This window comes from Falco biarmicus, chromosome 1, assembly GCF_023638135.1.
Source record: "Falco biarmicus isolate bFalBia1 chromosome 1, bFalBia1.pri, whole genome shotgun sequence".
Lineage (NCBI taxonomy): Eukaryota > Metazoa > Chordata > Aves > Falconiformes > Falconidae > Falco > Falco biarmicus.
In genome coordinates, this window is record NC_079288.1 from 50,250,055 (window position 1) to 50,276,565 (window position 26,511).

Here is a 26,511-nt window from a genome sequence, read left to right on the forward strand (position 1 = left end):
GCCAGGACGCTGCCGGCCTTCCTGGCCACCTGGGCACCCTGCTGGCTCCTGCCCAGCCGGCTGCCAGCCAGCACCCCCAGGCCAGGTATTTATTTCCACTTACGTCACTGTGGGAGCGCAGAGGAGGTGACAGCTCTTATTAGTGTACGTTCCCAGGGAGAGGCGGTCAGCTAACCATGCCTCCGTACCTGCCCCTCTGGTACGGGTTGTGCAGTTGTTCAATGCATGTGTTAAACTCTGATGGAGTATATTTCTTATTTAAGTCTTAAAGTGGTGATGAATTTACTGTCTTCCTGGTAAGCTATTACAGTCAGTAATTATCCTCATATTTAATTCCATTTGGATTTTTCTCATTTCGGCATTCATTGATTGGATTCTTGTCTATTAGATAAAATTGGCCTAGATAGTTGGAAGGAAAGCAGTTGTTTCTGCACTGTAATAATCATGTTGCCTGTTTACTTGAAGTAAGTTACTTGAGTGATTGTTTTGGACTTCGTAGTTGAGATTTCTTTTTGTTGGTACCTATAGCTTAACGTATGTTAACTCAGTATGAGTTTTACATGCCTCAGTAACACTCCAGCAAAGCTTAACCAAAGTTTGCTACTAGTAGGCAAGACTAGCAGTGTTATCCTCGTTCCTCAGGCTCCTGTCCTATGGATGAAAGGCCTTGAGCTGCGTGAAACCATCCTGTTGTCCCAGGCAGCTGGGGGGGTCCCTGTACACAGTGCTGTTGGTGATGCTGTAAAACTGACCGCGAGGACTTTTGTTACAGGGCATATAGGTGGTCTGGTTCAGGGGCAGAAAGGCACATGTATGAAGTGCTGTGGAGATTTTGGGCCAGCTTGGAAAGCTACCACAATGACTACGAACCCACAAATCTCATTCACTTATTTTTGGGAGAAGGAGTGAATTCAACCCCAAAATTACCCAAACCTGTTAAGCTTTAAGGACTGCTTAGTCTCCTGTTGCACTGTAAGAGGATTAGCGATCTTTTTTGTAGAGAAATTATGTATTATGTAGGTACCTATCGTGAAATAGAAGTTGGGATGATTCTGTTTGTACATTTCTAGCCTTTGCCAAGTAGGCATGCAACAGCATCTTTAAATATAAAAGTATAATAAACTGCCCGCCTATTTTTCTAATCTGAGAATTTTTCAGCCCACGTGCTTCTCAACTAATGTAACTAAAGATACTCTGTTTATGTTGCTGCAAGTATGATCTAATGTTTGCTTTTGGCAAGAAACTCTTCCTTGTTAGTATGCACAGAAGGCATAGTTTACATGAGACTGAAATACTAAGATAGAAACTTGCTGTTCTAAATCGAGCAAATAAGCGTGCTTGTGCTGTATCGCTAGCAATAGTAGTATAGGCTTCTTGTAGTAATCTAATTTGTGAAAAAACATGCATTTATTATGCAAGATAATTATTTTTTTCATTTAGAGAATTAAAGATTTTAATATAGAAACCCACGTAATGGTACAGTTGTCAAAGCAGAAAGGGTAAGACAATGTAATTAAAAATTGTGTGCGTTGCTTTTCTAGTGCAGAGGTCCTTTCAGTGAGAAAATGGACACTGCTTGATATTAAAGATTAAGTGGAGGCATGGAAGATTATATGGAGGCCTTGCTTGTTTTGTTTTCAATAGCTGCTGGAAAACTTGGCACCGTTTAAATAACTCAAAGCTTTTTTCCGCTTTCCCTTCTCTGAGGAAAAGGGGAGACAAGCCTTTCATTAGTTGCACATGATAGTTAACTTGTCACATTTTACAGCTCAATCCATTTTCTTTGAAGAGTTGTTAGTGAAAAGACAAACAAACCTTCTTTGTGTAACAGTCATTATTATTATAACTACTAAAAATAACAGGATTATTTATATGAACACAGTAAGATCAGTCATAATCACTGATCCCCTCCTACTGTGGATTGTTGTCTCCCATGATATCTTTCAAGGAATTTAAATAATTTTATTCTAAATTACATCCATTCATTCTTCTTGATGAAAACATAACAATGCAGAATTAAAAATAAGGAGTAACTTTTGTACTTTTACTGCTGGTCTTGGCTTTCGGGGAGCTAAGTTATGAACAGGTTTCTTGATAAACAGACACGAGCTTCCACTTCTTCAATGACACCATACAGATGTTAATAACTTGTTAGTTGGGATATGGCTTTGAGGAAAAGGACTTTGCATTTTAATTTATTTTTTTTTTTTTAATACAGTTTTCTTATTACTGGGTGATGGAGGCTTTCAACAATTTCTTCATGGGTCACTTTCATATTTCCCTCTTATCAACTTTACCCCATCCTTACTGCAGAATCTCACAGTAATTCTCATTTTCTGAAATATCACAAGTTTAAGGTAAAAACATAACTTGTGTAACACACTATTCACCAATTGTTTGCTATGATATTTTCCTCCTTTTTGAAACAAGGGAAATGCAGGCTTTTTTTTAACACTTGAAATACAAGAATTAAGGTAACGAACAGATAAATGTCTACAGAAAAATAAACAGTGGTTATCTCACTTCCCATTATGTGCTGATTGCTTTGATTTTGTCATCAGGTTACGTTTTATAGCATGATTCTCTGTCCTGGAACATTAAAAACTGCTAAAACTTTAACTCTGATTTATATATTTTTTAAAAAATTTATTGCCCCCTCTGCAAGAAGTCTGAGTTAGTCTTCTGTGTAAAATTTTAACCAAAGCAGTCTTGTTTTTGAGGAGAGTGCACAAGGAGTGAAGAAAAGGACATTTGATTTAAAGCATTAGGACTTCACACTCCTCTTGTTCTTGCAAAGAGAATCTGTGGGATTCATTTTAGCTGTAATACATCCAGATTCGGTGTTTGTGTGCATGCTGTAGGTGGTTTTGTTTCCCGCATGAATGGGATGAATCCATGTTGCCCTGCTTATACACAGCACGTATGTTGCACCTTTTGCAGCTTTTCCCACTCTATCCACAGTCACTATCTGTGAGGGTTAAGTGAACCTGTGTCAAAGAGACTGGGCTTTTACGGTGATTGCTGAGAAGAGTTTTGTTCATCCACTTACTCATGCATTACAACATTATTTGTTTCTGAATAAAGAATTGATGTTAAAAGTTAATATTTGTAATGATGTTAAATGTGCACAAATGGAAGCACTATGAAAGAAATAAAGGAAAAGAGAAGAAATGATAGATCCATAAAATGGGAGAGTTTGTTCTTCCACATTAACAGGACAAAGGCCTGTTGAACAGAACATTTTATCTTTGATTCAGCAGTTGACTTTTAAGGAGAGTTCAGGCATCCACAGATAGAAGTGTGTGTATGAATGTAGCTTAAGTATGTAAATTCTTGTAGTAATTACTGATTTTCTAAACTACTTTTTGTGCTCTCATTTGCTAGTGGGTTGTGTGTGCTATTTCATATTTTATCCTATATTAAATACTTCACCTGTGTCTACCAGAAAAGGCAGGATTACGTGATAGGTCCTTCATATGCCTTTGTCTTTCCAGTCCGGAGTTAAAACAAAGTTTTCTTTTTAATGGTCTCTGCGTTTTGGTCCCCATAAATGATAGCAAGGGACACTGCTCTGTTGTGCTGTTACTACTCACGTATCGTCAGCTATTGCCTCTCGTCTAAATCCCTTCTCTTTCTGTGGGGAACGGATCAGAAGGGAGCCAGGGGTCTGGGGCTGGAGCAGCGCTGCGGGCTAAAAGGGATTGGGAGGCTGAGGCATGGGATTAGAGAGGGAGCTGCGTGAGGAGGCAGTCCTGGGATAAGAAGAAGTAAGTTTGGATGATGAAATAGAGAAGGGAAAAGGTCTGTTGAAATAGGACTGTGGGCTTACTAGAAGCCGGTGAACAGAAGGGAGAGACATCTTACAGTAGACCATATGTGGTGGGAAAACTGGAATTGTCTTTTTTCAGAAACATGTGGAAAGGGAGATCGGGACTCAAGGACTTGATGAAAAGCCTCAGAAGGTACATATGAAGTTGGGGCCAAATTACAATAGGAAGGGGGATAATTAAAACTGGCCACACAAGAAGATTAGTGGCAGCTGGGCTTAATTAAATCTGCATAGGAAACTTTAATTGTGGTAGTTTTTTAAATTTAATGAATACTAAATCTAGGTTTTTTTACGTGCTGTCAGATTTATGTTTGACATAAGTAATTAGAGGAGCATCTTTGTTTACTGTTGGTTACTTTGACCACTTTGCACTGAATAAACAACATGATTGTTGAAGTATCTAGAGATAGTGAAAAAGGAGCAGGATCGTTTCTAATCCAACAGAAAATGTTCATGTGCTGCTCCAGGAAGTGTTGGCAGAGCTGTGCTGGGCAGGGTGATCGTAGAGCAAGAGCAGAGAGTCTCTTTAGCTGCTAATTTGTTCTGGAGCTTGGAGCTGCGAATAATGGAGTTGACAGAGTGATTTGAGGTGTGTATACATTTCAGAGAAGTAGTTTATCATTCTTGGAAAAAGCATGCATGCTTGTAGGAAAAGATGCGTTGTTAATGATGTATTTTATTTTGATGAAAAGTTATTGAAAGTTTTTAAAGCTGTATGTTAATCTTGCTCTACTCGAAATTTTGTGCTGATGAAGTACAAAGGGTTTTATTTTCCTCTTTTGTACAGTATTCAGCTCAGAATTTTATGACTTGAGGTGTCCGTTACTATGATAAAGTTTGCCATCTTGTGTAGCACAGCAGAATTATTCTCCTGCAACTTTTGCTTAAAGCTCATTACTTTAAACTTGTGGCTTTATTTGAAGTACCTTGTCTTCATCAAGTCCTTGCATGAGGATAATTGTCCACTAGCATAACCTACAAAAGAAGGTGGTGGCTTCTTTATTTGACTTTGTATAGTTTCCATTTCCAGTTATTGCATGTCGATTGTTTTGGTTTGTTGTTGCTTTGCTATTGTTCAAAATCTTTTCTATGTACAAATTGTGTAGCCAGTAATCAGATCAATGTATTAAACTTTCTGTTTAATGCAAGATACATGTCGCTTGCTCATAGTGTTTTGCATTGTTAGCTCCATACATGCAAAATATATTTTTTCTTTTTTTCATAAAACACGGTCCACAATTTTATCAGTGTTAATTTTATTGTTTATTTCTACCTGCTGGATGCTGCATTTAATTCTCTTTGCATGTTTTTCAAATGGGCTTAATGGGTTTTGGGTGGCTGGCAGCGCTGGTGCCTACCCATCTGCACACCCATCACTCTGTGTGCCAGTCTGAACTGGGATCGGGAGCATGCTTTTCAAGTGTAACTCCTGCTTGTCCACACTTGCTTCCCACTAGAATGAAAGCGCAGCTATCCCAGAGCACCTTCTGGTTGAAACTACACCAGATGTGCCCCAGCTGTGAGGGTCAGTTAGGCCCTGGGGTCTGAGCTGGTCTGGAAATAACAGCACTTTCCCCAGCCCCTGCCCAGCTCCTGTGCGTGCTGCGTCTCCGCTTTGCATGTGCCAGTGACAATCTTGGCAAAAGTGTGCTTTTAAGGATTTTATTTTTCTTGCAGAAGGTAGGTTAGGATGTTGAGATGAAACCATAGCAGATCCTTAGCTTGGATAGGATGTTCCTTTTTTACTTCATATTTACTTCAATTATAACTCAGTTACTAAGTTCCAGCTTTTTTACTGGGTTGTGTGTATTAATCTGTGAGGCAGTATTTAACCAAATATTTACAGAAGTTTTTGTGTTAGTCCAATTATCTTTGTCCGCCAAATCTGTAACCTCAAAAAAAGATCTGTTTTAGGAGTGTCCGCTGCCCATAAACCGCATTGTGACTCCAGCCATTCTGTCTTTTCGCTAACTGCTGTCCTGATCAGTATTAGCATGACTTCAGTTAGTACTCAAGTCAGTCTAGCCCTCTAATTTCCAAGTTAGTTCTTTAAAACCTTTGCAAGTTCTGCTATACTTAGTTAAAAAACAACCTCCCCCTCCACCTTTCTGCACCCACCTCATTTCCCTTTTTTCCCTTACAGTTTCAAGTGATAAAAAAGGAATAATAAGCCCCAGCTGTACTAATGGAGATCTTTCTGTTTTCCCATAGTTAGATGTTTTTATAGGTTAAAAATGTTTAGCAACTTCTGTATCAATTCGAGGGACAGATATTTCAGCGGTAAAGCAAGAAATGCAGTGTTCATCCTTCTTTCCCCGTACAGAATGCAACCTGTTGTGGTGGATAAACCTGAGGAGTTCTCTCTGTAGTTTCCTGGTGTTGCTTGGCATTTCTTACAGATGGTTTTGAGCAACTGTAACTCTGGGTTATTTTTATAATTATTTTCTGTGCAAATTTAATGGATAAAGATGAAGAATTCTGCAGCATCTAATCTTCAATATAGACAGGGGGATGCATTCATCAACTCTGAATTTATAGCTGGATCAGTCCAGGGACTTCCATTTGCCTTAGGGATTCTTTGTATTTTGCTTTTCTATACAACTGGCTTCAAGTGTTAAGAAACTTAACCTGGGCCAAGTTAGACTTGTTGACGAAGTTTAATGAGTTTTGCATGTTTATGCAAAGCCCTGCATTGGTGTCTTGTCTAAAAATATCTCTTTGTGGTCTGAGGTGGGGTAGGAAAGCTCTGTGGACCTGCTGGGGCTTAGCTGATTTGAGTCATTTTGGGCTCGGAGAGTATAAATGAAGGAAGCTCCGTACCAGCTGAAAACAGCATTTTAGTTCTCTGGTAGTTGATTTGTAAATACACTTCCTGCAAAATAATAATCCTGTCTTATTCCTTATCTACCTTATATATGGAAATGATTGTATCTTGTGTATTAGCCGACAGTAGTTAATTCTGAAAGCACTTACGTGACAGAAGGCAGCTTTAATGTTTCAAATCTCTCAGATAATGTACATCCATCTGTTCTTTAGCGAATGCTTCACCTCTTTGCATATTGATGGTTTCTGATGTAGCATTGCTTGTAATTAAATTTTGATAATGCATTGTACAGGCTTCTGGAAAAACCAAGTTGAATTTATTTGTGCAAATACAGAGTAAAACTGAAATCACTTATGACTGAATCTAATTTTGTGAATTGATGGTCACTACAAAAATCTAGGCATAATTAAAAATATATAATAGCACTAATGTATGTTCATTTTTTTTAATTGGCTGGAATTTCATTTGGGTATATTAACAGTAACAGTAGTGTTATTTTTGTCACTTATGCATTTAGCAGAATCAGGCATTCTGTTATCTAAGTATTTCATTGCCGACCTTTCCTGTTAGTTGCTTATAGATACAAATTGAAAGTATGTATTAAATTGTGAATACGAATGCAGCATTTTCATTTTTATCAAGCAAGCCCTAAACCAACAGTTGATTGATGTATTTGAAACAAAGCTGTTGATCCTGAAAAAATACAATTAAAAATTGTAAGCTTCATTCATGACTATTTAGAGAACCATTTGTGGTGGAAGCTGAAATTGCTAGATTCTGAAGATGTAAATCTCTTTTGATTTTTTTTTTAAATTCCTGATTTTCACCTGTTTTAATCTTTAAAAAATCCAAATCTTTTCTCTTTCCATGAGAAAGTAAGAGGTAGTGTTGTCGTGTTCATAAAGCCCAAACTATGTAGCAAGCCTGATAAATAGTTGTACTAACCTCAGATTATATGTGCAACCAAATTTGACATTTGATGAAATGGAGTTATTAAACATCAATCCAATATGCTACAGTTTCCAGGCTTTGGGGAAAAATGTTAAGTGAAAACATTTCTCTTAGATGGCACGAAGAGCATATTCTTCTCAAGTGCTACTTACTATATATAGAAAATCAAACACATTCACTTTTGATGCCCCTTGCACTCAAGGTTGGAGCCATTAGCTTCTGGTTTGGGTCATGTGCACCCCAGTGTCCTAATGCTTTTTTTCCACTGGTAAAAGCAGGAGTCAGCACAGCCTCTGCTTGCTTGTGTCGCGTCCTTGCCTTGACATGTGGAGCTTAATTGTCTTTTCGTATTAGCTTCTCATTTGCTCGTTGGAGCTAATTGCTAGTGGATGCTTTCTTTGGAACGCTTATTTCAGCTTCTGAGCTTGTAAGATTTTATTTGGGGGCAGTTGTTACCTGGATAGACATGTGGAAACTTGAGAACCATGACTTTGGGATTTAAGTAATGTTTCCTCAAGGAAGAGGCGACAAGTGTGCAGAACCCTATCTACAAATACTTCTCAACGCAAGACTTGAAGAACATCTGTAAAAATGTTTCTGTGGCTTTTATGGTACAACAAAAAGAAAATTACCATAGAGCTATGGTTTCTGGTACTTCCTTCCCCCCTCACCATTAATTTGGATGTTTTTATAAATGTCATGGAGCACAGTTGGGGTTTATCTGTTCCACAACTCCATCATCCAAGGCTCTAGGTTCTTTGGATTTTTTTTTAACTATGAGAGCCTTTCTAAAGAAAAGCAAGGGGATGGGTGGGAGAGATTAGGAGAATATCTTCCAGTACCGAGGTACTCCTGGAAACTTACATCCTTCAACTGCTTCTGCTCCAAGGAGACTCAGCAGTCATGCTTCCCTGCCAGTATTGTATTGTACTTTCTGAATCTCTCACAGCGTAGCCTGCTGAGTGGTGTGGTCTACGGACACCTGAGGACAGTGGTTCAATGCACAGCGAAAAAACTAGTTATTTTCTCTTTGCACACATTTTCATGTGCAACCTGTGACTGACCCCTTGTCAAGTTCATGTCTGGTGTCACCAACTCAACACATCAGTTGAATCTAGAGGAACTGGAGTCGGGATGTACCATCCTCAAAGGTTGTATAGCTGGAAGTCACATACCAAATCTAAGATCTAGCTAGAGTGTGTTACATCCCTCTGTTCATGTGTATTGCTTACATGCACATGCATCGGCAAATGCATGGATAATTTGGAAATTGCATTAGTATTTTTCAATTTCTGTTAATATGCATCTATATCTGGCAATTTTTAAACTTCTCAGAGTCTCATTTAACAACTCTTGTAGCTTCTCAGAGTTTGGAGTACTTTACTGCTAACAGTGGTTTTTGCTGGGTGAGGTATGTGCCATTTCTGAGCTGCGTGGGCTGCCTAGCAGTGTCTGTCTGGTTTTGACCACCGGGCATCTCTGTGGCCAATTTAAGACTTGAAAGTGATAAGGCTGTATTCTTTAGTGTGTGTTCTCTTTTTCATTTATCTAAAAGAAAATCATAGTTCAAGAAATGAAACTTTCAATTACACCTGAAAATGTGCCTGCTCTTAAGGCATAAGATCAAAAGCAGCTCATAATCTGTAATATATAAAGTCTGTGATCAAATGAGAGGGAAAATACAATGCCACTTGAAAATTATCTTTGTCCAATTTTTAGCAAGTAATATCCTATACTTGGATCTTTAGTTAATGTGAATGTTAATGGTTCTTGTGGATTCTCTATTAGGGCAAGTAGTTCTGAATTTTGCAGAATGTGGTGCTTGCAGAGGTCATGGTCAGACTGTTTAATAGAAGAAATAACTTTCTTGCTACAAAGTTGTCTGCAGTCTGGGTTTTTCCAGTGGTGTGTCAAGTAGAAATTATTCCTTGTATCTTGGAATCTGAAGTTGTCAGGAGTAATATGATGAAATAAGTTTTTAATGCTTTATCTAATAAAAAAATGTAACTTTTGTAATTACCCACTTTTTTTGTCTCTTTAGAATGTGAAAGCATTTGCATCTTCAGATAGCCTAGCCAAGGTCCAAGAAGTAGCAAGCTGGCTTTTGGAAATGAATCAGGAACTGCTCTCTGTGGGCAGCAAGAGGCGACGAACTGGTGGATCTCTTCGAGGTGATGCTTCCTCAAGCCAAGTAGATGAGGAGCAGATGAATCGGGTCATAGAAGAGGAGGAGCAGCAGCAAAGACGACAACAAGAGGAGCAGCACATTGGGAGGAATGGGGAGATAGGAGGAGAAGAACCTGGATTTGATGACAGGCATGAGTCTCAGCAGGAGCAGTCAGAAGAAAATAACAATAGACTTATTACAGTGGATGAAGAATCCACTTGTAACCAAGAGGAAGAAGATGATGAACATGCTGGTGATCAAGAGGAGGAGGTGGAAGAGGAGGAGGAAATGGACCAGGAGAGTGATGATTTTGATCAGTCTGACGACAGCAGTAGAGAAGATGAACATGCTAACAGTAACAGTGTCACAAATTCCAATAGCCTCATGGACTTGCCCATTCACCAGTCATCGCCATTCTATATAAAGACAAAGGTGAGAAACTACATTTTCTTTGTATGTCCTTAATCCTTGTTAACTCTGGATTTTGCAAAATAGCATGCATAATTAACTTAAAGTTTTACAATGAAGCAAAGATTTTACTTCCTAAAGAGCTCATTATGAAGAATTTACGCAGTCCACAAAAACTATACTGTTTTAACTGTTATTATTAAATTATTTGCATGCATTTGACACGAGCAAATACTGCTATGTATTTTAAGGAATAGAGCTCTGATAACTGTATTCAAAAGATCAAGGTATTTATTTGTAAATATTTATACACGCTAATTCATACACTTAATAAGACCCCTCCAGTCATTATTTATCATTTTTTCCTTCTCAAAGCAGGCAAGAAGAAAGGTAAGCAATTGTGCATATGTGGTGCTCTCTGAGAATAGCTGACTCATTTAGATGAAAACATTGTAATGAAAAAATGGGTGGAATATTACAGAAGCATCAAGTTCTTTCTTCTGGCCAGGTTATGGTGAGTTCAGTGACAAAATGCAGGTTAAAAACTGTGTTAGCCAGTTATTCAGGTTACTGAATGTAATAACAAAATTACTACACAGTGTTGTAGGGTATCCTGCTTGTGAGAGGACCCTGTAAATTGTGTGCAGTGGTTGTTGAGAACTTGTGATTTGCAATAAGAATTTGGAAATAAATACTTGTAATTTTGTTGCTACTTCTATCACCTAACATTTTAGATTTTAAAAAAAATCATAATTTTTGGAACATTAGTTCCAGTGTACATTCGTAGTGCACAGTATTTTCCAGATTCTTCAGGAAGCAGGAATTCTGTTAATTTTTAGGAGCAGCAAAACCTGAAAGAATAATGAAAGCAGTGATACTGGACTAATACAAAAAAGGAAGCAGGAAAGTGTTCTTGTGGAATAATGTTGTTCTTAAATGTGTGTACCAATTTCTTTTTTTAATCATTAATTGGTAATGGAACACCTGGACTCCTCTCAGCTTTCAAAAAACCAAAATGACACCCCCCCCCGCCCCGAAATTTTTGCAATGTACTTAAAAAAAACCAACAAACTGTTGTAAAACAAAACAAAACTACAAAAAATATCAGTTAACATAAGTTAACAGGATTCCCTCTGTGTTTGAGTATGAACATACATGTATACAGATGCAGAATCAGTCTTGAAGATGTGCTATAACAGTAGAACAGGTAAATAGGATGAACGTTTGCCCTGGAAGCTGCAGCACTATGTTTTTGGTAATAGTAATTAGCATGTAATTCACTTGTGTGTTTAAAGTTTCTCAATTAATATCTTTGATTTTTGAAAAGTCATAATGTTTTCACATCTGTTTTTAGTAAATGATGTAATTTTCTGTTGATAATTCTACTGTTGAAAGTACTGAAGTATATGCTTTCTAATTTGAAGTGGAATACTGTCATATTTCATGTCATTCATTTGGTTATTTTACAACGCAAATTCTTGTTTTTATTCCAATACTTTGGTTTTCCTGAATTTAGTATGACTTACTGAGTATTGTACAAAACTAGCATTCAGTATGGACTTTATATTTAATATAGGAAATACTCACACTCAAAAATATGTTTTTAAGTCTCTGAATTGGAAAATATTGAAGTGCTTTGTAAATAACCACGTTTGAGTGATATACGGACAGAATACAACAGTTTTCAGTGATGGTCGGTTTTGAAGCTCTTTTAATGATCTTCAATAATGAGTGCAGTTTTTTTCTTTAAGGTGTGTTTGATATAAACTGAAACAAGCTGGATAAGTGTGAAGGAATTTGTCTGAATGATTTTTGTAATGATGCACAATTTTAGTGTGGTGTGATCATTGCTTTGCATATTGCTTCTGTGCAGCGCTGGCCAGTTTTGTCTGTGCTCTGTCCCCAGGCTGTGCTTCTGCAAGAACTGTTGGGGAGCTACGTACGAACTGTATTTGGGAATTGTTCGTGATTCATGGTGTAACTCTGTTTTAGGTAGTTTTGACTGTGTACGTGAAGGATCAGCACAGGTTAGAAAGCAGCTTGAACTGGCACTGCTCTAGGTCACGGTTACACACGACTGACATAATGCCTGACATAATGTTGCTTATTCATTAATAAATCAACATTTAACCATAGGAGCACATTCTGTGCTAAAAAACGTAGAAATACGGCTGTGCTGGAGCATGAATGAATGAATGACCAGAGTAAGAATAAACATGACTAATTAATATGCTGCTTTTGAGAAGAAAAAGGTGTGTTTATAGACTCATCAACTGCCTTTATGAGTGATTTCTAGTTCTACCTGTTGAAGATAGACTCACTGTAGGAGACTTGAACCTTATAGACTTATTTTTAACTTTTCAGATGTGCTTCTCAGCATTTGTAATGTAGGCTAGTTCTCCTCGTAACTCTGGCTGCATTACCTGCTCGCTTGCTCTATGCTGTGCTCCTGCAAAACTTGCTCTGCGCCACCAGCAGCAGCTGTGATGACTGAATGCGCTACTTGCTGTTTGTGTGTCAGATGTAAACCTGGCTCCTCAGCGGCATGCATTCCTGATCCAGCATAGCTGCTGGTTCGGTCTGGATGTATGTATGTACCAATATTGGCAACACACAGTTTTCATCACTGCCAAATACCAAGAGGTAACATTTAGACTGAATAAAATAGCTACTGCCGTAGGTGTCAGTGTGCAGCTCCTATCAACTTTTTGATATCTTTGTTCTACCTTTTAGTCCTTTCCTCATAAACCACTGAATAAAGTCTTTTTCTAATCTGACTTTTCTTTGCTTATTGGCCTGCAGGACCCTGTGTGGTTAAGGCAGGCAATGGCAAGGTTCCTACATAACACTGCTTGTGTTGGCCACCTCTCACCTGGACTTCCACTTGACAGCAGCAAGCTTGCTCTGTTCTATTAGATACATTTCACCAGAAGCATAAACCCCGTTATATTTATATAAAAACACATTTATATATATTCACATTATAGGTAATGTTTATATAATATATATAATTATATATACATATTTGCCTCACACTACTGCACTGCACAAATAGCTGAGATAATTGTTGCCATAATGTTGTGAAAATGTTATGACTAAAGGGCATATACACTCGAAACGAGAAAGCTGGTGATTCAGGAGAGTCTCATTGCATTCACAAGCAACACCCAGGAATCCTCCCCCAGGAAGGGTCCTTGTGGTTACCTGTTAGAATTTCCTGCGTAAAACATGAGGCTGCTTGTATTGACTTCTGCACAGGTTAAAGCGTATTTTTAGGAAAATTTCACCATCGGAAAACAGGAAACAGTCCAGCAAGGCAAATGTATCTCAAGGTTAGGTTAATAGTTTGTTAGTTATCACCCGTGTTTAAACTTCTGCACCTTTACTCTACTCTGCCTTCTTCCTGCTGTCTTTTTTTGACCATTATGATTAATTATTTTTGTGTTGTACTGAAGAGCTGTTTAACAAGTGGGTTTTTCTTCCCACATACATAGACAAATTCACTCCAGAAAGGTGTCTTAAATAATAAGGACACTATGTCTGTTGAGCATATTTTTCTATTTTTTGTTCTTATTATGGTACTTCCCTGAATACTCTCTGTGATTTTTGAACATCTGTCTTGAATCGTAGATATCAGAACTGAGATTAAAACTCCAGTAGCAACTGCACCAATGACAATTAAAATTCGTTCATGCTATTTATTTACCTGTTTATGTAAGACACGATTCCATTAACACTTTTGACTGCAGCGTTGCATTGAGATTTCATGTTTGACTGATTTGTCATGATGCAACATGATGTGAGCCTTTTTTAGAGACCTCTGTTCTGAAAGTGTGGCCTGTGTCCTTTGTACCTAGAGAGAATTGACGCTTGGTTGTATTAAAGTGGCTAGGGTTTTCTCAGATCCAGTGTACCTCATCAGATCCTTTACTGTTTGTTAATTTTTACTCCAGTTGTTCTGTGTCCTATCAAATGTTGTCATGTCTGTTTTATAAAAATATTAAATAGCACAGGAGGGCAAAGGTACTATGTGCAGAACTGTTACAGAAGCATGCATTTGAGGCTGATTCTTCAACTGGCTGCATCGTATTTGCGGCATCCGTTTCCAGCGCTCTGGGATGACTTGGTGTTACTTGAGTTCCTTAGGAATGGCCATGTAACAACCACAACATAAGCAAAGAAATACATCTACAGTGCATCACATATTTCACAGCAACTGCCCTTAAATGCTTTTATCCCTCAGTACATGTGGGATTCTGTAGCACTGCAAGAAGGAGAACATATTACTGGTAGTCACAGTCACTGGGAAATAGCTCATGTAAATTAACATTCTTGCTTATTTTAGATTTAAATTGTTTGTCTACCTGTGTTCATACTCTTGAAATTGTAGTAATAACAAGTATGTCACGCCAGCAATGTTTTATCTTTATTGAAACTGGTATTTATGACATAGGTGATAACCAGCATGTTTTTATGGAAAAATTGGCATCAACACTGTTAATCCTATTCTGTGTCAACCATAGCGTTATTTTCTATTGGAGTGACGCCTGGGTTTCAGCCTATGGTTATCCAGGTTGTACTGTTTCCTTTTCTGATTTTTTTTAATATATATTACTAGGTTTTTTTGAGACTTCTGAAATATTTAGATTGTTCTAATTCTTAAAAATAATTTTGATCATAATGTATATAATCTTAATTCAAATTTGTGTTTGATTAACTATTTCTACAATTCCCAGTTTTATAGTTCTTAAATATTAATGACTGCCATCTTCAATAGACTGAAATATTTTTATTACGATGGAGGCTTTCAGTTTTCATCAAGATTATTTGTTTTTCTTTAACTGCTGTGAACTTTACTTATTTGGAGGAATATTGGCTTCTCGAAATCTTAGAAATTGTTTCTGAACAGTTGAAATAATTTACAGGTTCATTCAGCTTTCATTTGGATTTGGTGTATTTTGTGGAAGTGGAGGGAAAAAAAGTCATGATCACTTATAGCCAAGCTCCCATAAATTTAATTGTGCTCTGTTCATTTTTCTTTATCTAAATTTCGACATTACATAATACTTTTAATAGTAAATGTCTTTAATGTTGAAGTCACCTCACTTAGGAAACAATCACTCCAAAAATAAATAAAAATGAAACCCATGAATTCGTGAGAAGCATTAGCTGCATTCATTCCAGCAAATATTGTCGCAGATTTCTATGATTAGGCAAAACAACTGGCTCGTACCAGACTAGCAGGGCTGAGATCTCCAGGGGCACATAAATACGTGCTGTAGGTCAAACTGTGGAATCAAGGCATGTTTCTGTTCTTAACTCCTTCTTGCGTGCTTGAAGTTGGTCTCTGGCAAAAGAGGAAAAGAGTCTGAAGGTTATATAGAAACTAGAAGATGCAATTTACCGTGTCCATCTCAAATAGTTGTATTGTTCAGGGAACAGTTGTTGGGAGATAAGCACATGGCAGCCCTCTTTCATCTTAAAGTATGCCTCTTGCTTCACACAGATGCCATCCTGAATGTTCATGTAATTTCTTCATTTCATGCCATGCCCTCCTGTTTGAGATGGGATTCCAGGAGCCATCTCTTACTTCTCCACAAATTGTGTTTTGAGGGGAGGATACGCCAGAGAAGGCACTAAAGGTATTTTCATGTGTTCTGTAAGGACCTGAATTTAAAAATCCAAGTAAGTGGATAGAGCAGGAGGATTGTTAGCTGGTGCGTGGCCATTTTTCTTGTTCTGGGTTTCAGGAGATGTATTTTTCTGCTCTGCTTCTCTAGAGGGATGTCTGAAAAAGGAGTGTTAGAGCCTGCCTGGGAGATGCTGCGTCCTTCTGGACAACAGGCGCTGCTCAACAAGAGACTTCAGAACAAAAGCCCTCTTACTTAAACGTTTTATTTTGTTTCCTTCTTTTGAGTCTGTCATGAAACATAGCAAATTAGGGTATATGAATGTGAAACGTTATTTCTGTGCTATTTGGGCTGTGATGGTGACCCTTCATAAGGGGTCAGACATCTGCATGCAGAACCCTCTGCTAACTTTCCGATTTGGTGTGCTCTTCAAATGCAGGTTTCCTTGTTGCAGGATTGTGGGCTGTGATGGTGATTGTTTTCTTGGTTAACGAGAGCTTACTAAAAACCAGAAAACAGATTAGCTAAAATGAAGATGAGAAATTCTTGTGTAGTTGGATAATACAGTGACAAAAAGCACTGTGATACCTCTTCAGCAGTTGTCGTATTTGAGCATTTGTTTCACTACCAAAGGTAATAAGATGATTTTTTAATAGATGGTTTTCATATATAACCTATATTATATACCACAGAGTGGTTGGGGTTGGAAGGGACCTCTGGAGATCACCTGGTCCACCCCCATGCTAAAGCAGGTTCACCCAGAGCAGGTCGCACAGAATTGCATCCAGGTGGGTTTTGAATCTCTCCAGAGAAGGAGATGCCACAGCCTCCCTGGGCAGCCTGTCCCAGGGCTCTGTCACCCCCAAGGTAAAGACGTTTTCCCTCATATTCAGACAGAACTGCCTGTGCTGCAGTTTGTGCCCGTTGCCCCTTGTCCTGTCGCTGGGCACCTCTGAAAAGAGCCTGGCCCCGTCCTCTCGACACTCGCCCTTAAGGTATGTGTAGCCACTGATGAGATCCCTCTCAGCCTTCTCCAGGCTGAGCAGGCCCAGCTCCCTCAGCCCTTCCCCGTAAGGGGGATGCCCCGGTCCCCTCATCGCCCTCGCAGCCTCCGCTGGTCCCTCTCCAGCAGTTCCCTGTCTCTCTTGACCTGGGGAGCCCAGAACTGGACCCAGTACTCCAGGTGCGGCCTCACCAGGGGGCAGGTAGAGGGGCAGGACAACCTCCCTCGACCTGCTGGCCACGCTCCTCCTAATGCACCCCAGGATGCCACTGGCCCCTTGGCCACCAGGGCACCCTGCTGGCTCACGGGCAACTTGCTGCCCACCAGAACTCCCAGGTCCTTCTCCACAGAGCTGCCCCCCAGCAGGTCAGCCCCAGCCTGTACTGGTGCGTGGGGTGGCTCCTCCCCAGCGGCAGGACCCTCCGCTGGCCTTTGTTGAGCTTGATGAGGTTCCTCTCCACCCAGCTCTCCAGCCTGTCCAGGTCTCGCTGAGTGGCAGCGCAGCCTCCTGGTGTGTCAGCCGCTCCTCCCAGCTGTGTCCCATCAGCAAACTTGCTGAGGGTGCCCTCTGTCCCTTCAGCCAGGTCATGATGGATACGCCGAGCAGGACCGGAGCCAGTCCCGACCCCTGGGGAACACCACCAGCTACAGGCCTCCACCCAGACTCTGCGCCGCTGATCACAACCCTCCGAGCTCTGCCATTCAGGCAGTTCTCGACCCACCTCGCTGTCCACCCATCTAACCCACACCTCCTGAGCTTACCTGCGAGGGTGTTATGGGAGACGGTGTCAAAAGCCTTGCTGAGGTCAAAGAAGACAACACCCATGGCTCTCCCCTCATCTACCCAAGCAGTCATTCCATCCTAGAAGGCTATTAGGTTGGTCACGCATCATTTCCCCCTTGGTGAATCTGTGTTGACCACCCCTGATAACCTTCTTTTCGTGTACATGCTTTGAGATGACCTCCAGAATGAGCTGTTCCATCACCTTTCCAGCGATGATGGTGGGGCTGAGCAGCCTGCAGTTTCCCGGGTCCTCCTTTTTGCCCTCTTTGAAGGCTGGAGTGACACTGACTTTCCTCCAGCCCTCAGGCACCTCTCCTGTCCTCCATGACCTTTCAAAGACAATGGAGAATGGCTTGGCAATGACACCTGCCAGCTCCCTCAGCACTTGGGTGCACCCCATTGGGACCCATGGATTTGTGGTTAACAATTTTGCTTAAATGATCTCTAATCTGATCACAACCAAGGGAAAGTCTTCCTTTCTCCAGATTCCCTCTCTTGTCTCCAGGGTCTGGGAAACCTGAGGGCTGGCCTTGGCAGTGAAGAGTGAAGCAAAGAAGGCATTCAGTAACTCTGCCTTCTCTGTCCTTCATCACCAGGGCACCCACCTCATTCAGCAGTGGGTCCACATTTTTGTTAGCTATTCTTTTCCTGCTGATGCACTTGAAGAAGCTCTTATTGTTGTCCTTGACCTCCCTTGCCAGATTTAATTCCAACCAGACCTTAATCTTCTTCGTCACCTCCCTGCATTTTCTGACATTTCTGTATTCCTCCCAAGTGGCCTGTCCCCTTTTCCCTATCCCATAAACTTCCTTCTTCTGTTTGATTTTTGCCAGAAGCTCCTTGCTCATCCATGCAGGCCTCCTGCCCTCTTTGCTTGACTTCTTGCTCATAGGGATCTACCTGTCTTGAGTTTGGAGGAAGTGATGCTTGAGTATCGGCCAGCTGTCTTGGACCCCCCCACCTTCTAGGGCCCTAACCCATAGGATTCCTTCAAGCAGGTCCTTGAGGAGGCCATTGTTAGCTCTTCTGAAATCTAGGCTGCAATCCTACTTACTGCCCTGCTTCCTCCATGCAGGATCCTGACCTCCACCATCTTGTGGTTAGGGCAGCCAAGGCTGCCCCCAGCCTTCATATCCCCAGCCAGTCCTTCTTTGTGAGTATAAAGGAGCACACCTCACCTTGTTGGCTCCTCCACCACCTGCATCAGTATAACAATGGTAAAGGCTGAGAAGCAGCTTAGTTTTCTTGTGAAAATGATGTGCTTTGATTGCAGCATCCTCTGATTCCGTGTAGCATACTGTCTGGTTGACTGTAAGTCACAGGGGGTGGGGGGTGGGGGTGTGTAAGTAAAATAATGGTGCTGTTCCAAGAGTGCCTGTTCGTGGCTGGTTGATGACACTGGAGAGTGAAGGCAGGGAAGGACAGAAGAAAGAAGCTGGGGTGACATTGGTGGAGGTAGGACAGGATGTACCACAGGAAGACCTGTCCCTTGGAGCTTAAATACCCGTGTCTCAAGTTCTGAAGCAAATCCAAAGCCATGCTCACATACGTAGCTTTGAGGTCTCAAACAGCATAGGCTGGGACAGGATTTTGTACTGCGAGGTGCTTGGTCCAGGCTAGTACACAGAGCCACAGGGACATCAAAGATTTACCTTCCAGTGATTTTTGGCTTTGTATGGGAGGATAGCATTAATTTTTAAAACTCAAATCTAAGATTGCACTGGGCAGTTTGTGTATATGTGAAGTGAAAAGAGACTCGGGTATGCAAGCCTGTAGTTATCGTAACGTTAATACGCTAAAAGCTTTGTAGGGATAGCGGGAAGAACAGGATAATTAGAGAAATGCTGATCCTTGGAAGCAGGTTTTTGTTTTGAGTGCAGGCAGTACACCCAATTGAGAGAAGGTTGGAATAGTGTGTGTAGGTGGGGTGATGTGCATGTTAATATTTTTCTCCTTTTCTGAGCAGCAGAGGGGGCTGGTACCGCTTTGCCGCAGCCCTGCCGAGTTTGCAGTGTTTCTTTGCAAAGGTTTTTCCTTCTCTTGCAGCTAAAATCTTGAAGCATGTTTTTTAAGTCTGGGGAATAATTACAACCAGAACAGAAGGACTCAGTGTTTTATATTTGTGAAGAAATCTATTTCCAGTATATGAAATGATGTAGGAATATTTCCTTTAAAAAATAAGTATTCATTATTTTCAGATGGCTTGTGTGATAAGAATGCAATGTGTAAATCTCTGCTCTGAGAGCACAGCAGAAAGAGAAAAACTTTATGCCAGAAAAAGAGATAATTTTTTTTAATCTTTATTTTTTGCAGGTATTACACATAGGATATATAGATTCTTCAGGACTTTCATCTCCCGAGTTGTGTAATGGTTAATGCTTTAAAGAGTTTTTAAACTAAGTAGTAATTTGGCTAAAGTTGTGTCAAAAACGATACACATTAAGTATCACTCTGATTTTAAAAATACTGTAAAATAACACATCAGCCATATAAATTTTTTTTCCTCTTGCCTTCTCCCTGGGATTCTCCTTTTTAATTAAAGCTTCTTCCACATCACTCTAAAAGCTTAGAAACTGGCAAATTTTCTCGTCGCTTGGTTGTTCTGAACTAAAATACAATGAGTGAAGATAAGTGAGTAACTTAAGATAAACAGTAATGATTTTTACAACTGCCAGTCAGAATTACTTTTACATTACTGTGGCAGTTTAGTTATTTTGGAGCAAGTTTTGCTGTTTGAAAAAAATACTTTTTTTACTACTCTTCTGACACAGAGCCCTATTTTTATATTGGTTTGTAATAACATTAGAAATATTCATACTCTGAGATGAATGTCAATCAACACTTTTAACCTTTGTCATCTTTACACAGTTTAGTTGCTAATGATTCCAAGCATGCAGGATCATTTGGAAAGGTTATACAACTGTCATTAAAATGTAGTTTGTTAAATATTAAAGCATCCATGGAAGGAATGCAGATTCTCAGCATCTCTGTAGATAGCGAGGTTCTTACCCGTCTGTACTAACCTACAACACGCTGCTTTACTACAAATACCAGCACATCCTTTGAGAAGTACTTAGTATTTGCTCTGCTTTTACTTGGCTGTGTTAAGTAATGGCTTCATTTGCTGCCTAAGGCTTGCAGAGGTTTAGCTGTACTTTTGCATTTTATAAGTAGAATTGCTCCTACACCTTCACTTGCGGGTAAAACTGGTGTCAAATAATTGCTGCTCTCTTAATTTTTCCCTCCCTGTAAGAGGATCATGAAGCTTGCTAATTGGTATGTGGGCTCTGCTTGTAGTAATTTATCCCTGATACAGTTTGTGGCTTATCTAAGAACTTGGCTATCTAGTTCAGCATTCTCATGCAAAGTTCTTGAAATACTTAGTAATTAAATGTAACTGTTATGTTAAAATATCACTTGCAGTCAAAGGACAGGAATTTCTTCTATAAAAAATTGTTTTTTCGTTCCCTTAAAGAAGGGTGTCTTACCTGTTTTCAGTATGATTTTTACAAATATTACTACAGAATTAAATAACAATGCTAATGTATAATTTAAGTGGGTAACTGTACAGAAAGCAAAGTCAAGAATCTCAGTGCCTGGGAAGGAAGAAGAATAGTTTTAACAGAAAACATTGGTGCTGACCATTTGGGTCATAGTTTTGGCCACAAGATTGTATTTAATAAGTAGATTTTAATTGATTTTTAAAATTTTTTTTCCTCCCTTCATTACAGGAAGGTGCATGTTTTTTGTATGGGAAGAGCTAATGCTGATTTAGTTTCTTGTTTAGTTTCCCATTACAGAGATTGCTTACTAGACTAAAGACCTAGCTGAGTAAGGTACAAGCAATTTTCTACTTCTGTGCCAATAATTGAGATCAGTCTTTCAACTCCAGTCAAGGGATTTACCTCAACTAGCCACACTGGAAAATAAACCTACAGAGCTTTTGATCGTGCCAGATTGGTCCATACAGGTATCTGACTTACTGTACAATTGTACCTTCTTTGCAGTGGAGCCTGCATCTCAGAGTGTCTAACTGCCTTACTTCTTGGTGGTTCTTACCAGGCACACCTAGTAGTTTCTTCTGAACATACGTGTAATTCTTTTGGAGCCGTGTTGGCTGGTTGTTCGCAGGCATATTTCCAGCAGTTCTCTAAAGCAGGAAGGATAGCAGCCACCTGGGGGGGTGGGGTGGGGCGAGGGGGGAACAGCCTCTTGGTTTAGACTTGCTCAGAATTGATGCATTGCCACAAGGTTAGATAGACTTGAGTTGCCTTTTAGTTGCTTGGCCTGCAGAGCTCCTTAAAGGGAAATCTTGGAAAGGAGCTTGCCTGTGTTACTCAAACTGTCATATCAGTTTATTTTACGTAGAATAAATGAAATGGATACCTTCAGGATAACTACTTGAAGCAGTGTCCTGTAGTCACACGCTTCTATGTAGGCTTTGAAACCAGTATCACTTAGGCACTTACATGGGTTTTGCTCTGCATCTTTGTTCTCAAAATGAGAATGCACTTTTTTCTTTTTTTTTTTTTTTTTTTTTGTTAAGGAAAAAGAAAAAAGAATTACAGTTATATATTTCAAGACACCAGTTATATGACAACAACATTATGAAGTAGAAATCATGAAAATGTGCTTGAGAACACCTTCAGCATGCTTACCCCCTTGGGATACATGGGTTGTCTAACATACGTTTGGGAGCTCTGCCCCACTTAAATATGCCATTTGTTCCTTATGTTGTTCTTGACTGTGGCAGGTGCTGTTTGTTGCCTGATGTGATTATTAGCCCAAATATCTCTGGTGTGTGGTGATCCAGCTGTATTTACTGAGCATTTTATCAGTGGATGCTGTTGCTCCGATTGTCAATTTTAATCTGCTTCACCTTTTGGGACTTAACTGAAGTTGATATTGCTGGTTATGAAACTTGATGCAAATGGTGAATCAAAGTGTGAACAAACTAAAACTTTTGCTGTGAGTTAGTTTTCGGTTTTGTTGACACCCCCCCTTTCCAAATGGATGGTGTTACATATTCTTTTGGCTATGAGTTTAAGTGTATGTTTAAAAATATGTTATGATCATATGTTTCTTTTATTCACTGAATTTTATACTTATAAAATTCTGAAATCTGAGGTAAGCTTGGAGGGCCAGAGGAACAGAAGGTGATCTGAGGACTAGAATTACGTATAACAACTTCTGTGGGACTAACATTTTTACCTGATGCATTTCTCACTCACTGTAATCTGCAGAATAGCAGTATGTCCTTTATTTCTGTAAGAGACTTTTCATTATCTGCAGAACGTGTTGCTGTGTGCACAGTGAAGTAATTTACATATCTTTACAAATTCTTGAGTATAAGGAAGAAGACTGGACAATGCCAATTTCTATGCTAGTTTGATCATTTCTGAATACACAGAATGCTTAAACCTGAAATTTCTAAGCTGTCCCAGCAGAGCGTTTGAACAGACAGCATCCAATGTCTGTTGACAAAGGGTGATTTTTGACATGTGAACTGTTTTTTGGGTTTTTTTTAGCGTGTGGTGTCTGATCTGTGCATGAAGCTGTACTTGTGTAGTAATGATACAATGTGCATTTTGTGTAATTTATTAATCTGCTGTTATATTTTGTTCAGGTTGTGTGTGAATGTTTTACAGTTTTCTTTATTGGTGAAATCCCTATTAGAAAAATCCCTAGAAAACCTAGAACCGGTGTTTCTATACTGTTCTCTTTGTTGCAGGCATCTTCTGTCTTCTTGTCAATAGTGTGGTTAATGAAAACACTGTCTAAACTTCAACTTCATGCAAATGTTGCTAGAGTTCTGCCCATTCTCTCCTGGCCAGACCAGTTCAGGACTTCACCAAATTTCTGTAAAACGTTCTTTATGTTAAAAAAAAAAAACAAACCACCACCTCTATAAAATTTTGTGTGCGTTGACCCAGTGTAGTACAACTTATGATGTAATGTTATATATATATAGTTAATTGATACTGAGATTTTAAAGGTGAAAGTCATGAGTTGTTGTGCATAGATGGGTACTCTATAATAATTACTGAAATAGGTGGAAAACATTGCTGTCCGACATCTCTTCTGTTCTTACTTCTCTGTTATTTCTCCTTTCTCCTCCTCTTGCTAATTTTAAATTTTGTTTTAGTTTGCAACAACAACAATTGGGAAGAGGGAGAGGATCTAAGAAGGATACAGTTACTAAGGAAGTGCAGAGATTTCTATCCCAAGTCAGGGTGGTCCAAACCAACTATTTCTTTATAGAGCCTTATTCTTTTTGAGTTTGTTCCTCCTAAAAGCAGATGTTTTCTACTGACTTTAATACCTGACCATATATTGCATAAAATCAAAAGAGCACATTGTGAATTTTAGTAGTAATCAGTGTAAATCAGTCTTGGAGAGACAGTGGCTTGCTTATCAGGTGGGTCATGAAATACTACTCTGTTAATGCTTATAAAATTTTAATACATTTGTTCAATCCCTGGTGCCTCTGCTGAAGTGGAAAATGTACCTACCGCCACCACAGATTGCCAGCAGGGATCAATTCCACCTTATTCATCACCAGAAGTCATTACTACTTTTACGTAAAGTATGAGCAACATTTCCTGTAAGTGCAGATAATATTCTTATTCTTGTGTCATCCAGGCACGTTATCTATGTTTGGAAGTGTGCAGGAGAGCCTTTGTTCTTCTCACTTCAATTATGGAGTGATCCTTAAAGATGGCAGCTACTGTCTGTGATTGTTACTGACCCAAATATATGGAGTACTAAAACAAATTGAAAGACAAAAAATAATGAATATTCCTTTTACCAATGTCATAATTCCTTCAGTTCTGATCCCTTGGTGAGATTTTCTAAAGAAAACACAGATGATAATTCAGTTAGTTGAAATGAATAAAAATGAAATTAAGAAACTGCAAGTGACACCGCTAAATGGAAGAAGTCAGACTTATGATAGTTTGTTATGGATCCCTCATTCTTGCCAAATGTAATAGTGTTCCTTCTCTTTAAGCTGGACTTCACCCAGAGCAAGGAAACTTCCAGTAGGTTTCAATTTGCCCATCTGCACCATTTTTGGCTTTGGTTAAAGCACTAGTATTACATGTCCTGCAGCGAGGATGCTGAACACTGTATTTACATGTATGTCTGTGTATCTGTTTTGAAGGGCAGACTGTTGAAACTGTTCTCATGCTGTGCCAGTCAGGATTCGGTACTTTTGCATGGCATTTCTTTGAAGTCAGAGTTTCATACAGCCAGTAGACTCAAGGCTGGATCTGGTTGTCCATATACAAAAGGTCAATTTCTATGAAATACTTAAAAGCATTTTAAATACTAAGTGATATTTGAGCAGAACAGAGAAAGCCAGCGTTTGTTAAATGAAAATACAGTCAAGGTTTCCAAAAGGGGTGGAAAAAAGGAAGACAAAACATCAAGGTGGCAAGCATACCAACCAAAAGTGCCAGCCCTTCCACAAGATACCTGCTTTTTTCTGTAAGGCATTCTTTACTTTGCATATTTTGAGCTTTATAAATAGCCTCACACCCCTTTGCAGTATGCTGTTAACCAGCTGAAAAGGATTATATAGCTTAATTTGATGCTATCAAATGAATGCCAGTGTAACAATCAGTTGTTGCATTCATTAGATTTATGTGGATTTTACAGTTCTAGTAAGAAAAACACGATCTTGTATCAAAATAAACCTTGATATTCATATTCAAGCATACAAAATGTAATGCTTTGCATCGGTCAACCTTTTATTTTGGCAGTAGATAATATAGCCAGTATGAAGAGTGTTACTATGGTATTGGACTTCATACAAGAGGAGGGTTTTTTTAATGTCAAATAAGTGATATCTGGACAGAATTTTTCACTACAGGAGAACAAAATAATTTTTCGGTGTATTAGGTGGCAGAAATATTTTTAACACCTTTCTGATGTTTTGGGGATTGTTCTTTTCCCATTTAATATGTGAAAAGGAAGAAAATTCTAAGTCCAAAATAATTTTTGGCAGTGCTTTTTGGATACTACTCAGAAACTGATAATCATGTTTTAAATATTTTGGTACTGCCTTGTGTATATTTTGTGCCTGTATGCATATAAGTGAAGAATTTCTCATTGGAAGTCTTGCATTTTACATGGAAGAGTGATACAGTGATAGGAAAAGCTGAATTACTGCATGGAAAACTGATTTTTTCGGTTTCCTATCTTCCTTTTTCATAAAAGCAGCCTCCTTACAAATAAAAACACCTGCTTTCCCTTCCCTTGGCTTATCCTCAGCTGGGAATTTGACTTGCATTTTAATCCAGTGTTAAATATTGCATGACTTCTCTACCTGTTGTTGTAGTTCTTAATTCTTGTCTCAGCTTTATTTAAAGGTGCGACAACAGCATAAATAAGTGGTCAGCAAATAAATTCCTGCAGAGCAGCTGTAGCAATTCTTTTTAACAGCTGGTGCAACTCTGACTGGACCAAAGAGTTAAACTTGCTTATCCAACAAGTCATATTATAGCCGATGAGGACTGGGGAGACATTTCTGGAATATTTGTAAAATTCAAGATGATGCAGCTGGATTTCTGTTACATACCTGGAATATTTTCTGAAATGTTTAATGAAGAAATAAATTATTTAAATGCTTTAAATATAGTTTAAAACAAAGAACTTACAATGTCAACAAGACCCCATAAATAAAAGTAAATAAAGTTAGAAGGCTTGTGGAGTAAAGCCACATAATATAGATGTCTGGGTACAAATGATTGCATACCCTTAAAGGGATATCTAAATGTGGTAGGAATTATTTTTCTAAAATGCACGTGGTTAGGTAAATATATGTCTCAATGATATGATAGCATCATTAGTATTGAGATAGTCTTGTCAATATGCAGTTTATTAGACAGTCTGTGTGTTTCTTTCATAAATGC

The 26,511-nt window shown here is 39.1% G+C and overlaps 1 protein-coding gene across 2 annotated transcripts in view; it reads left to right on the forward strand.

Moving 5' to 3' along the window:
- FBXW7 (F-box and WD repeat domain containing 7) overlaps positions 1-26,511 on the forward strand; it is a 191,559-nt gene that overhangs the window by 73,005 nt on the left and 92,043 nt on the right. For both annotated transcript variants that reach the window (XM_056333980.1, XM_056333970.1), the window contains exon 2: positions 9,646-10,203. In XM_056333980.1, the coding sequence (XP_056189955.1) occupies positions 9,715-10,203 (489 nt within the window). In that variant the 5' untranslated portion in view covers positions 9,646-9,714. The remainder of the gene's footprint in view (positions 1-9,645; positions 10,204-26,511) is intronic.